This window comes from Erythrolamprus reginae, chromosome 6 (assembly GCF_031021105.1).
Source record: "Erythrolamprus reginae isolate rEryReg1 chromosome 6, rEryReg1.hap1, whole genome shotgun sequence".
Classification (NCBI taxonomy): Eukaryota; Metazoa; Chordata; class Lepidosauria; order Squamata; family Dipsadidae; genus Erythrolamprus; species Erythrolamprus reginae.
Window position 1 is genome coordinate 25,669,685 of NC_091955.1, and position 14,062 is coordinate 25,683,746.

General features: G+C 38.6%; 1 protein-coding gene across 1 annotated transcript in view; it reads left to right on the top strand.

The window, feature by feature from the left end:
• The window catches only part of GRM8 (glutamate metabotropic receptor 8), a 683,451-nt gene that overhangs the window by 544,313 nt on the left and 125,076 nt on the right, over positions 1–14,062 (top strand). Inside the window, exon 7 of the mRNA XM_070755423.1 lies at positions 1,132–1,268. Within this exon, the coding sequence (XP_070611524.1) occupies positions 1,132–1,268 (137 nt within the window). The remainder of the gene's footprint in view (positions 1–1,131; positions 1,269–14,062) is intronic.

The window sequence follows — 14,062 nt, forward strand, 5'->3', positions numbered from 1 at the left end:
GTCAGAGGTTGACCTCTAGGTCTCTCCCTTGTGAGGTGTCTCAGGAGTCGGTCCTCTCCCCACTGCTATTTAATATCTACATGAAACCGCTGGGTATGCTGATGATACCCAGTTATACATCTCCACCCCATGTCCAGTCAGCGAAGCAGTGGAAGTGATGTGCCGGTGCCTGGAGGCTGTTGGGGTCTGGATGGATGTTAACAAGCTCAAACTCAACCCTAACAAGATGAAGTGGCTGTGGGTTTTGACTCCCAAGGACAATTCCATCTGTCCTTCCATTACCCTGGGGGAAGGCATTATTGCCCCCCTCAGAGAGGGTCCACAATTTGGGCATCCTCCTCGATCCAGAGCTAACATTGGAACATCACCTTTCGGCTGTGGCAAGGAGGGCGTTTGCACAGGTTCACCTGGTGTACCAGTTGCAGCCCTATTTGGACCGGGAGTCATTGCTCACAGTCACTCATGCCCTCATCACCTTGAGGTTTACATGGGGCTACCTTTCGGAAACTTCAGATCATGCAGAATGCGGCCGCGAGAGCTACCGTGGGGTTACCTAGATTCGCCTACATCTCTCCAACACTCCGTGGCTTGCACTGGCTGCCGATCAGTTTCTGGTTGCAATTCAAAGTGTTAGTAATGACCTTTAAAGCCCTCCATGGCATCGGACCAGAATACCTCTGGAACCGTCTTCTGCCGCACGAATCCCAGCGGCAGATAAGATCCCACAGAGTTGGCCTTCTCTGGGTCCTGTTGACTAAACAATGTCATCTGGCAGGCCCCAGGGGAAGAGCCTTCTCTGTGGTGACCCCAGCTCTCTGGAATCAACTAGCCCCAGAGATCAGAACTGCCCCCACCCTCCTTGTCTTTCGCAAATTACTTAAGACCCACCTCTGTCGTCAGGCATGGTGGAATTGAGACATCTCCCCCAGGCTTATATAATTTTATGTATGGTATGCTTGTGTTGTATGATTTTTAAATGATCGGTTTTTAGATGCTTTTTAAAAATATTAGATTTGTTTATTGTCATATTGTTATTATTATTGTTGTTGTGAGCACTGGAAAATGGGATATTTTATTCTATTCCGGCAATAAATTAAGATTATTAGATAAGATTTTTCTTATCTTTCATAGGGAGTGCTGGAACACCTGTCATTTTCAATGAAAATGGAGATGCACCTGGCCGTTATGATATTTTCCAGTATCAGATAATCAACAGAAGTGCAGAATATAAAATTATTGGCCATTGGACGAATCAACTTCATCTACATGTAAGTTTGTACGTTTGTTTAGTGTTGTTATTTCATAAATATGGCTTAATTTAAAGAAAAACAATGTTTTTTTAAAAAAATGTATTTGTTTCTTGGGGCTTCTACATTTATTTAAAACAATTTTCAGTATTAACTGATTTATTGATTTAGCACTTAGAAGGAATCATTCAACTCAGAAGATGCATTTGATGAAGTGAAAGAGCCCGGAAGCCTGTTCCAGAGAACAACACATTTTCTTGGAAGACTGTTCGAATTCTTACAGTTTACTGGCATGCTGTAACATCTTTCAATCATTTGCTATAGGTAGAATAGCCTTCCTAAAAGTCATACCTTAATGACTACTAATTCTAATTACATTCTTAATTCATTCAGACCAGTGTTGGACCATCCCGTTAATTGCCATGAAAGGATTGCACCTACATAAATGTGTTCTTCTATATGCCAATATTCCATTACAAATGGTCAGTGACAAACCAACTGATGTTTGAATAAAAATAACAAATTAGGAAATATAATTTCAATAGGAATTTTATTGAGTGGCTAAAACAGATTCATACAGTGCTGTTTATATTGTAACAGGCCAATGATAAGAGCAACAAAAGAACAATGCTTTACAAATGATTACTCTTCTGAGGCTCTTTTGCTATAATTATTACCATGCTACCAACAGTAATACATAAAATAGATTCCTATCACTTTATCATATTTCTGTTACTTTTCTACTCTTTTCTGGCAAGAGGCTATCCAGTTATTACATTAATTCAAGCACAACTATGCAGTATTTGGCTAAGAAGAAATTTATCATTCCGCCTACAGTGTAAAAATATAAATATCTGATGCAGAAAAATGTAAGAGTGAAATGATAGAAAACCTGCACAGTTTTTGGTTACATTATCAACAAGAAGGCATGGCAGATGAAATGCCTTCAATATTTTCCAATAATATTATGGTTCTCAGTTAATTACTATTCCTAACAATAGTAATTTCAAGAACAATTATATATGAATTATTTGGAATAACGTGTATATTGAGAGGGATGGACTCATAATATCTTCCTTTACTTGGATGACTCTTTCTTATATTGTAAGTTGAACTTTAATTATTGTCATTTTAATAAATCTAAGCTATTATGGAGAGATTTTATCATCTTGACTTTTCCTTTTAATGGTGTTTTTAAATGTTATTAACCCCTTTCCCCAACACTGGGATTGTTTTCAAAGTTCCATATAATTCACAGATATTCTAATATTTGTTCTAGGAATTATTATTGAGAGCAAATATATTGAATTAATGGCTTACAACTCCTAAAGTTGCTGCTTTTCCAATTATAAGATATTCAAATCAGTGAAATGTTAGGAATAACAGAATGGAACTTTTTGTCCAATATTTCCCAAACTTTGGGCTCAATTGACATCTTTATTCTTTCTAATCAATTTTAATTGCCAGGAGTTTTGACATATTTGAAATAATATATCACAAATAATTCTCAGTAGCTTTTAAATGTGTGCTAGATATGGCATAATCCAGGGGTGGGTTTCATTTTATTTTTACTATTGGTTCTATGGGAATGGCTTATTTTGTGGGCATGGCTTTATGATCATGTATCTTGGCAGCCGTAGCTTTCTGGTCATGTGACTTGGAGGGTGTAGCTTCATGGTCATGTGACAGGGTGGGCAAAGCTAGGTGTTCGTGTGACTGGATGGGTTACTTTGTCCCCTATGCATGTGCGGAAACAAAACAATGGTGAAAATCAACAAAATCTTGTATGCCTGCATGTCCTCATGTGAAATTTGGCTTCCTGTGCATGTGCAGGTAGCAAACCTTGCTCCGACACATGCACCTGCCTGCCAGTCAGCAGGATCTGCATGAGCAGTTCCATTTTAGCTACCAGAATGCCCCCCCCCCGGCATATAGCAACCCAATAGTGCACATGACACCTCTTGCTCCTGGCACGCAATGGCACATCTGTTTTTCACTCTTCTCAGGCTTCAGAGCCTTTCTAGGAGTCTGAGGAGGGTCAAAATGGCCTTCTCCACCCCTGTAGAGGTCTTCTGGAGGCAGAAAATGCCTCATTTACCATCTACCGGTTGTCTGCGGAGAGGGGAGGCATACAAATCTAATAAATTATTAATTATTATTATTAACTGGAAGGTCCGGGTTTTTTGCTGTATCCAAACTCCAGAGCCTTTCCAGGAGCCTGGGGAGGGTGAAAACAGCCTTTCCCACTCTCTCCGGAGGCTGGAAACAGCCTGTTTCCTGACTCTCGGTGGGCCCAGAAGGCCCAAAAATTAGATGGTTGGTTCACCGGACCTGAGCTTGTGTGCCACTGACATGGCTGCACATGCCATTTGTGGCACTCGTCACTCGCCATCACAGTATATGAAGTATGCTGTGTATTGCAGGTCATGAGATTTATAAATTATAGCATACAGGCAACTGCCATACTAGAAAAATTTAAGTAGGTTATGAAATAGAACTCCAGCTATGATCCTAGAAAGTTGCAGTGAGTCATACTGTACAGTACAATAATGGCTGGGTAAAACAATGAACAAATAATCTAGTTTTGCATGCTATATTTGGCATAAAAGCCAAATCTTTGCAACTTGTTTTTGTGATAGGAATATTCAAAATATTCTGATGTTAAATAGCGTTAATATGTCTTTCTATCAGTTAAAGGGACAAAATCTAAGCAGAAGCATGTAATAATATTAAGAATAAATCAATATCAGTGGATAGGTGTATTCTTAGAGAACAGCTGGATATTATAGCCATGGTAATCCTGAATATTCACTATCACGAGAATTTGTCTGTTCTTGGTGCTGCATCCAATATTTAATATATTTTACAGATCATTATTTTTCTATGGACATTGGATGATTCCTACGTCTTTTATGCTGCTTCTATTTCTGTAGATATGGTAGTGGTTTTCCTTTTTGGGTAGAAAATGCTGAGTATGCCCTGGAAAAACAGTACAAAATCCTGAAGATATCTATGTCAGCATATTTTGCTGACATCTGGATTTCTTTTTAGTTACAGAATTGCTTTCTGCCTTTACCCTTAGTAATGTAAATGCTCCAGGCACATTCTTCACATTCTTTACAAAATAGATATAGCTGTTAGGAAGATAAATATTTTTGCCTAATGTGTGTATGTGTGTGTGTGTGTGTGTGTGTGTGTGTGTGTGTGTGTATATATTTGTTTTCGTAAATTTTCACGGGTATATGTATGTAGATTGTTCTGAGTTCGGGTTTTGCCCTGTGTAATATTTTGCATGTCTATGCGACGTTTCGGTGAAATCACATTCACCATCATCAGGCTGAAGTTCCAAGCTTCGTGCTGTTGTAAAATGGAATGTTTGCAACAGTTGCAAACATTCCATTTTACAACAGCACGAAGCTTGGAACTTCAGCCTGATGATGGTGAATGTGATTTCACCGAAACGTCGCATAGACATGCAAAATATTACACAGGGCAAAACCCGAACTCAGAACAATCTACACACACACACACACACATATATATTTATATATATATATATATATATATATATATATATATATATATATATATATATATATATATATATATATAAAATAACGATATCATTCAGATAAAAAATATGATTTTTAAACTTTCTATGAAATATGATATATTTGACACATCAATAATTTATGCAGAACTACATGTGACAAAAATGGGGGAAAAAATCTATATTTAAACAAACAATTGTGCAAATAAAGAAAAACCAATGAAGCAAAACATTATCTTTTCTCTAGCTATTAGATGCTGTCTTATGATCTTACAACAATTCTTTATAGCTTTATAAAAATAGACAGGTAGCTATTACTATTTATATTAAATCTGTGGACATTCTCCCGTTCTGCTAGAAATCATGCAAAGGGACTAACAATACAGAAATCTGGTTTATGTAGTTAAAATCAATATTGACTAATTTAAAATGAAAAAAGCTGGGTCAAGGAGGAAGAGAGGAAAGAGCTATTCTGAAAAGAGCAGATCTTAAAAGTGAAAGATATCTGTAAGATAGTTTCATATTAGTAGTGGGTTCTAAAATAAGGTGACCAGATATCTCCCTTTTAGCGGGACAGTCCCGCTTTTTAGGATTTTTTCCCGCGTCCTGCATTGCTTTTAAAAAGTCCCACTTTTTTTGGCTGGCCAGTTTGCAGAAGTGCCGTTACTCACTCTGGCTCTGCAGTGCCCCACAACTGCCACTCTGATGCCCCTCACCGATCCAGCCTTCCTGCTGCTGGGCTTGCTGCAAGCCGGAAGCTGACCCAAGCCGCCTCCGCACCCCAAACGGATGAGCCAAACCTGTCCTGATGCTGCAGGACCCACAACTCCCGCTACAGTCTCCCTCTAGCCCTCCAAGCCCTCCAGCAATGCCTACTGGACACTGGCCCTACGGATGCCGTCGAAGCCGCCACCCTCCACCAGCTATGTCTTCATGGGAAGAACAGTCAAGCTTTTTTGAGCGTTTTGAGTTTTGTCAGTCATCCGTCTCCCCGCTGCCGATGGTGTCCCGCCTTACCTAACTCTGGTCACTTTATTCTAAAACCCATTGTTACTGGTCCCTGTGCACACAAGCATGCACCACTTCTACACATGCACAGTAAAGTCCCCTAGCCACCACTACTGGTTTGCAGAACTAGGCCGAACTGGGACCAATCCACTGCTGGTTCATATCCACAGAAAGCCACATTCCAGATATAGTTGGCTGGGAATTCTAAGAGTTGAAATTGAGGTTCATACATCTTAAGGGTGCTTAGGTGGTGAAAAACCAATTTAGAGATTTAAAACAAACACAAATCTTTTCAAGTGTTCTTGAAAAATAACGAGCAACCGATGAATGACTTTCAAGATAGGGGGTAGGTAGTGATGGTGAAAAAAGGGTAATATGTTCCTGGCATTAGAATAAATATACTGCTTCTAGAATATCTTAGGCTCAATTGTGTAAAAACAAAATGACTTTATTAGGAAATAAAATTATAGATAAAATGTATAAATGTGCAGAAATTGACAAAATGACAATGGAGATTAAAGGAAGAAGTGATTTGGAATTTAACGAAATGTGGAATAATTGGTACAAGTGGATAGAGAATAGAAACAATTTAGTGTGATTCAATGTGTTAAGGCATACAAAAAATGATAAATACATAAATATGAAACATATGATGTGTAAGAGTATACAAAAATGATGGATACATAAATTTAGCTATCAATACATATCTATCTATATATTTTCATTTATTTATAAACTTAGATACCTATATCTATTTATATCTATATACCCATATTCTTACATCTGTTCATGTATCATTTTAAATACAAGAAATATAAGGAAATGGGTAAAGATCTGTAAAAAAATATTGTGATGTATTCTTAACTTGAAAAATTCAGTAAATAAAACTTTAAAAAATGTTTCTGGTATTAAGCACAATTTGGCTCCTGTCTTTTCTGTTACCTTCTTATTAAAACCTGAGAAGGAGAAGGACAGTTTATAAAACAAAGCTAGAATTATCTGTTTCAAAATTGGCTCATTTTTGCATGCATTAACACACTTTTCTTCCATATTCATCAACACTTTTTAAAGGAAAAAAAAATCTAATTTGCAAAAAAAAAAAGTATGCTTTTGCCTTCAAAAAGGACAGTACCTTCCTGCATTTCTAAATGAAAGACATAGCAAAATATCATTTTTCTCACTGGTTTTATTTTAAATTCAGTAGCTTCCATGTATCCAGGGCAGTGTGAAAACCCAAAGTTTAGTTTAGTTGTGATTTGCATGTTAATTTTGGAGATGGTAAGCTGGTCAGGTATCTTCAACTTCTCTAGATCATTAGCCGAGGAAACCTACATGGAGGCTTTTGATGTTTGGGAAGAAACAGCCCATTTTAACAAGCTATTTTTCCTTTAAAATTCTGTCCGTGTTTTGCCTAAGGAAGCGGAACTTCCAAATTTGCAATGGCATGTCAATTTACAGTAAAAACAATCTAATGTACACTATGGTCAACATTCATTTCTTAGGCACAGAGAAGTGCTGGTGACTTTAGTTCAGATTTGAGAATAAATTTGTTTGGGAAAACAGCTAAGTGATCATCCAAGGCTAAACACTTACATAGCCAGTGTAATTCAGTTCATTTCTGCTCCATGGCTGCTCTCATTTCACTGCCATAGGTATCATTATTCTTGATGCATTTTAACTCTCTTTTTCTGACAGCAACAACAAATCATTTAATAAGTCAAACAGGGAGCTTATGTCTCTATCCATATCAACAATTATGTTGATTTTTTTGTAATGAATACAAAACATGTGAACAAGGCTCTTTTTAAAAAAATCATCTTTTATTCATTGAAGCATCACACCTGCACACAGCTCACATATATTGCTTCATAACAAATGTGTGGATTTAGCAGCTTTGAATTCTCAACCATATATTTCCAAAGGAAGAAAACAGTTAAGAACAAACCTGAAGCACTTGGCATTCATAAATTAGAAAAACAACGTGCCTTTCTGATTAATAACAAATCTCTTTTTATGGTTTATTCACATACCAGTCAATGTTTTGTATATATGTCTCTAGATATCAAAATCTAGAATGTGCCATAAATTGGGAATATTGTTTTATTTTAAGGTTTGTTCTTCTGAACTTCAATCTGTTCTTGTTTTGGAAATATTACAGATAGCATGGGATGCAAAATGGAAGATATCTAGGGGTGGGCTGCTGCCTGGATGGAGGGGAATGCAGTGGGGTAGCGAAAATGCAGTTCCACCCCAGAACACCCAATTTGCACTGAAAGTTGAAAGAAAATGCAGGGCATCCTGCATAAGCCATGCCCCCAGTGTGGTAGTAAACATTTCCGTAGATATCCACTGGAGATATCCATATATGATAGCTTAGTCCTTCACTGGAGATATCCATATATGATAGCTTAGTCCTGTTGCTTCTCACAAAAGGTTTCAGATCGCTAAATAAACCAAATAACCCCCCCACCCACCCCAAAAATAGGTGACCAAATCATTGTCCTTCTGTTCTATACAGATGATGCTGTGATCCTCTCCAGGACACCAATAAAAGAGCCTTAGGAGCCCTTATGTCAAACTGGACATAAATTATAGAAACATAGAAACATAGAAGACTGACGGCAGAAAAAGACCTCATGGTCCATCTAGTCTGCCCTTATACTATTTCCTGTATTTTATCTTACAATGGATATATGTTTATCCCAGGCATGTTTAAATTCAGTTACTGTGGATTTACCAATTATGAGAAAACAAAGACCTTTGCAAAAAGGTCTAAATGGCCACAAAATAGAGCAGGTAACTGCCTTTAAATACATGGGGGTGATCATTCAGGCCAATGGTTCCAGAAAAGTACATGGAGAATATGTAGCTGCCTTGGGCCAAAGATCAGTGAGTGCCATTCTTAAATTTTCCCCCACAAAGGGAGGATGTTATGTCCCTGCTGCTATTAAGCTTTTTGTGGCCAACTCGCTAGCATAACTGCTTTACGGGACATTGCTCAGACCAACAACTTCATGTTTTACATCATTAGAAATGGTGGTAGTAGTGGTGGTGGTGGTAGTAGTAGTAGTAATAACAACAACAACTTGTTGTTGTTATTATTGTTGTTAGGTACAGATCATTGCTTCAAAAAGTTGTAATACTCTTCCTGCAACTCGTATGGGAACAACAACCTTTAGGCAATTTATCTCAGGGACCGCTTTCTGCTGCACGAATCCCAGCAACCAGTTAGGTCCCACAGAGTGGGCCTTCTCCGGGTCCCGTCAACTAAACAATGTCGTTTGGCGGGGCTCAGGGGAAGAGCCTTCTCTGTGGTGGCCCCGGCCCTCTGGAACCAACTCCCCCCAGAGATTAGAATTGCCCCCACCCTCCTTGCCTTTCGTAAGCTCCTTATAACCCACCTCTGCCATCAGGCATGGGGGAACTGAGATATTCTTTCCCCCTAGGCCTTTACAATTTATGCATGGTATGTTTGTTTGTTTGTTTGTATGTAGTTTTACAATAAGCGTTTTTTAGATGTTTTAGTATTGGATTTACATGCTGTTTTTTATTACTGTTGTTAGCCGCCCTGAGTCTATGGAGAGGGGCGGCATACAAATCCAATAAATAAATAAATGCCACACAAAGTCCTCTGACACTTATTCACAACCCTGGAGTGGCTGGTGATAGCAGGGTGCTCTTTGTATATTTTTAGTTTTATTTTTGTACAGACTTTTTACGTGGATAACACTGGGTTTAAAAAAAAAAAAAAAACTTGTAAACCATCCAGGGTCACTTAGACAGTAAGATAGGCAATTTATCAATTGGATTTCTAAATAATAAAATCCATGGGAAGAAAATAGTGTCCTTGTCATAGGCTTCTTGACTCCGCTTTATCAGAATTATCCAGAAAACAAAGTGGTTAGATAGGTGCAGATCTTTGGTGCATTCTGGATTGATGGCAGTTTTAGTCCAGTTCTTCTTTTCCCAACATTTCTCATAGCTTAGTGGGCACCTTGCTTTGTGCTACTTAGACATGGTTTAAGGTGGCAGCAGTTGGTTGATATGATCTGCATTCCTCCATGCATGCATAGGATCATCTTCCTTGAAAAGCCATGCTACATTACCAAGAGCTGTATTGTTTAATATTCTATATATACATTTTTAGACCATAATGAAAAGTAGATTATGAACTTCCCTTCCATTTTCTGCATAAGTCTGCCAGGTCAGGAAATAGAGAAAGGATTTCACCAATGCTATTTTACTTTCGTAGAATGTAACAACAGAATTGTGAAAGCCTGCCAAGAATAGTCTCAACCAGCATGAAGACAATGTTATTTTGGATTTTCTTTTTCGTGCCTTCTCATTTTCCAGGACTGAACTATCATTTATTTTTTCTTAAAAGTTCTTACAACTTTTAATCAAGGTTGCCTCTGTAGTCCTGTTGCTGCATTGGTATTAACACCAACTCAAATAGTTCCAAGGATGAGAGCTCCATTGGCTGCTCATCTTACCCCATCTGGGCAGATTACAACATTAAAAAACATAAAGCTATACAAAACCTATATAAGTAAACTATTAATAAAGATGCAGATTAATTAAAAGATTGGAAGGGAGGGAGTAGAATGAGTATGGAAGGCAGTGGGATCTGTATTAATCTATTAACCACTCCCATTGTGACACCCCATAGGGTGTCCAATAGGAGCCACAAGCCAACTGGCAGATTTTAAAGCTCCTGCGGAAGGTCAGGAGGGTTGGTGCCAACTTCTCTCCAGGGAGTAAGATGTTCCAAAGGCAGGCAAAATGGCAGAGAAGGCTCTTGTCCTGGACCTTGCCATATATGCATGAAAAACTAAAAACTTTATATGAGAATGACTGTCATCCTATAAACCCATCTTGGTCAGCCAACTGGGTGGCTTTGAGACAGTTAGTCTCTCTCATCCTCTCAGAAGGAAGCAATGCCAATCATTACTCTAGTCTTGCCAAAAGGCTGCAGGAACATGTTCAGATACACACAAACATGTACACACACATAAAGACAGTAGTGGGCAGCAGGCAGGACAGGGTGGAACAAAGTTCCACTGGTGGAACTGAAGATGCGTGGGCAGCTCCAGCTGATTGGCTGCTGTCAGTTCCTGGATTACTGGTCTCAGCTCAGCTCTCCTTTTCCCCCCTGCTGCTGCTGCGTCTCTGCTCCTTGCTTTTTTCCTCTTTCCTCCTTCCTGGCCTTGGACGAGCTTCCCTATCTCCAGCCCAGTTCCCCTCCAGCCTCACATGGCCACCTCCATCTGAAGTGTAAGCAGAAGACGTGGGTGGAAGCAGTGCTGACAGAATTTATGCTTCTGGCAGCAGCCGTTTCTTTAGCTACACACTCTAAGGCGGGGGGGGGGGACCAAGGAAGGAGGAAACATGAAGCAAATTGTCACCCCAGTGAGTGACAGTTCACTTGAACGATGATCGTTCAAGCCACTCCCACCTGATTACATGGCCAGCAAGCCACTCCTACCCAGTCACATGACCATTAAGCCACAAACACACCCACAAAATAAGCCACACCCACAGCGTGGCAGTAAACATTTTGCCCATTACTGCATAAAGAGGAACAAATGCATCTCAATTAATATTACAGTAGTACCTCTAGATACGAGCTGCTCCACATGCGAGTATTCTAAGTTACGAGCCGTGACGCGAGTGAAATTTCTGTTCGACACCTGAGCTCAAATTCGGGATACGAGCCGAGCTTCCACTAGGTGGCGCAAGAATCTTCTTGCTTCCAGTTATCTCTGCGCAAAAAACAAAGTCTAAAGGCATTCGTTCGAGACGCGAGTTGATCGACTTACGAGCTCGGGTCTGGAACGAATTAAACTTGTATGTCGAGGTACCACTGAATATGCTTAGGGCATAGTCAAGATATGTTAAAAACTATAACGTAAAAATAATAAGTTCTTTTGCAAGCATCCTCTCCTAATATTTATTTTGCTTATATTTAATTCATAATATTTTCTAACAAGTGTATCAAAGAGTTGCATTACAAAGTCTGAAAAATGTAAAAACAAATAATAATTATGTCCTATTATTATGGTTTTTGTTTGGAAATTCTATTCTATTCTTAATTTTAATATTTAAAATGTAGACCAAATTGATTTCTTTGCTGGTGAAAATTTTATAATTTGCAAAAATGATCCTTAATAGAGGAGCTGTCACATGCATTTTCCAGGTGTGTGTGTGTGTGTGTGTGTGTGTGTGTAATGAAATATACAAATGAGCATAGATTCATCAGCTCTCAGAAAATGAGAAAAAGAGATGGTGGTACTTAGTTTTCTTTAGAGTGAGACGGATGCAGGTGGTAGTTATTGTTTTGATTTAGATATGTTTTTGAGGTGCTTCCTTTGGTTTTCTGTGCAGTGCAAAGTCAAGTAGCCTAGGGATAAGCAGATTTGCAAGAATCGTGTCAGGAAAGCTTCAGTGTTCAATAGGTCTTGCAACCAAGCATGACTCATGTTCTCCTGGTTTGATAGAGTCTAAATTCAACAGGGGACCTCTCTGTGAGAAGAGCAGATGCCAAGCTCAACCGGCAGATCAATAGCTATGGGTAAAGTCTGAGCTTTTGTAGGACTTCCCTTTATTTTATTTTTTTATTTTTTTTATTTTATTCATTTGTCCAATACATAAATACATAGGAATAAAATAGACATGTGATAATATAAAAGAGGGTGAAAGTGAACTTAGAGGAGAGGATATATGAAAGGAAGAGAATATATATGATAAGTGAGAGAAAGGAAAGACAATTGGACAGGGGACGAAAGGCACACCAGTGCACTTATGTACGCCCCTTACTGGCCTCTTAGGAACCTGGAGAGGTCAATCATGGAGCATCTAAGGGAGAAGTGTTGGGGGTTAGGGGTTGACACAATTGAGTGTGGTAATGAGTTCCAAGCTTCGATTGTTCAACTCGATTGTTGAAATCATATTTTTTACAGTCAAGTTTGGCACGGTTCGTATTAAGTTTGAATCTGTTGCGTGCTCTTGTGTTATTGCGGTTGAAGCTGAAGTAGTCATTGACTGGTAAGACATTGCAGCATATGATCTTGTGGGCAATACTCAGATCGTGTTTTAGGCGTCGTAGTTCTAGGCTTTCTAGGCCTAGGATTGTTAGTCTATTTTCATAGGATATTCTGTTTCGAGTAGAGGAGTGAAGGGCTCTTCTGGTGACATTTTCAAGGGTGTTGATGTCTGAGATGTGGTATGGGTTCCAGACAGATGAGCAGTAGTCTAGGATGGGTCTGGCAAAAGTTTTGTAGGCTCTTGTGAGTAGAGTGAGGTTGCCTGAGCAGAAGCTGCGTAGGATCAGGTTAACAACTCTAGAGGCTTTTTTGGCGATATTGTTGCAGTGGGCTTTAGCATTTAGGTCATTCGATATTAGTATTCCAAGGTCCTTTACAGAATGTGGGTTGGCAGTGAGAGATTGTTTATTCAGTTTGTTACAATGGGATGGGAAATTTATGAAAACTCAATATACAGTATGGATAGGAAGTATGAGGAACAGCAAACTTAAATGTTTTGGGTCCTCAAAGTATTCTGTATTCTATACTGAAATACTGGTACTGGAACACAGAGAATTTGAACCTGAACAACTGGATGATCTACTGCCTTGTTTTTACTGAGAAAACCATTGGAGATGAATACAGCGTCTAATGATATAGTAGCAATTTGCATAGCCAGTTTGTGATCCTTAGGAAAATATCTAATAAGTACTCTATAAAGCATACAATGACATCAATATTGCCCTGAGGGAAATCTGAGACAATGGAATATGGATTAGCATTAGACATAGAAATATTTTTAGCTTCCAGGAAAATTACACCTGCTGCAGTAGCTAGGCAAACAAGGATTTTAGTTTGATCATTTCACGCACAAGGAAAGCTGGATTTCTTCAATGAAGCATGAGGATGTTTCGAAAATGCTGAAGCAGAAAGGAGGCGAAAGGGAGAAATTGCTTTGAATAAGACATAAAGTTATGACTTGTGCAATGATACTTCTGGTATTTTGTCACTTTTTTTTCTTATGGTCCATTGCACTAGATCCAGGTAATATTGAAGGTAATCAGAAAAAGATCAAAACAATAAAACTGCCTTCATTAAAAAAATGGTCTGAAGATACATTTTATACTTATTGAAAATTAAATTGAATTTTAATCCATTAGTAAACTTATATATTTGATGCTATTGCCATTAATTATTGTGAGTTTATTTTCTGGAACTTTTTTATTAGAAGCAAA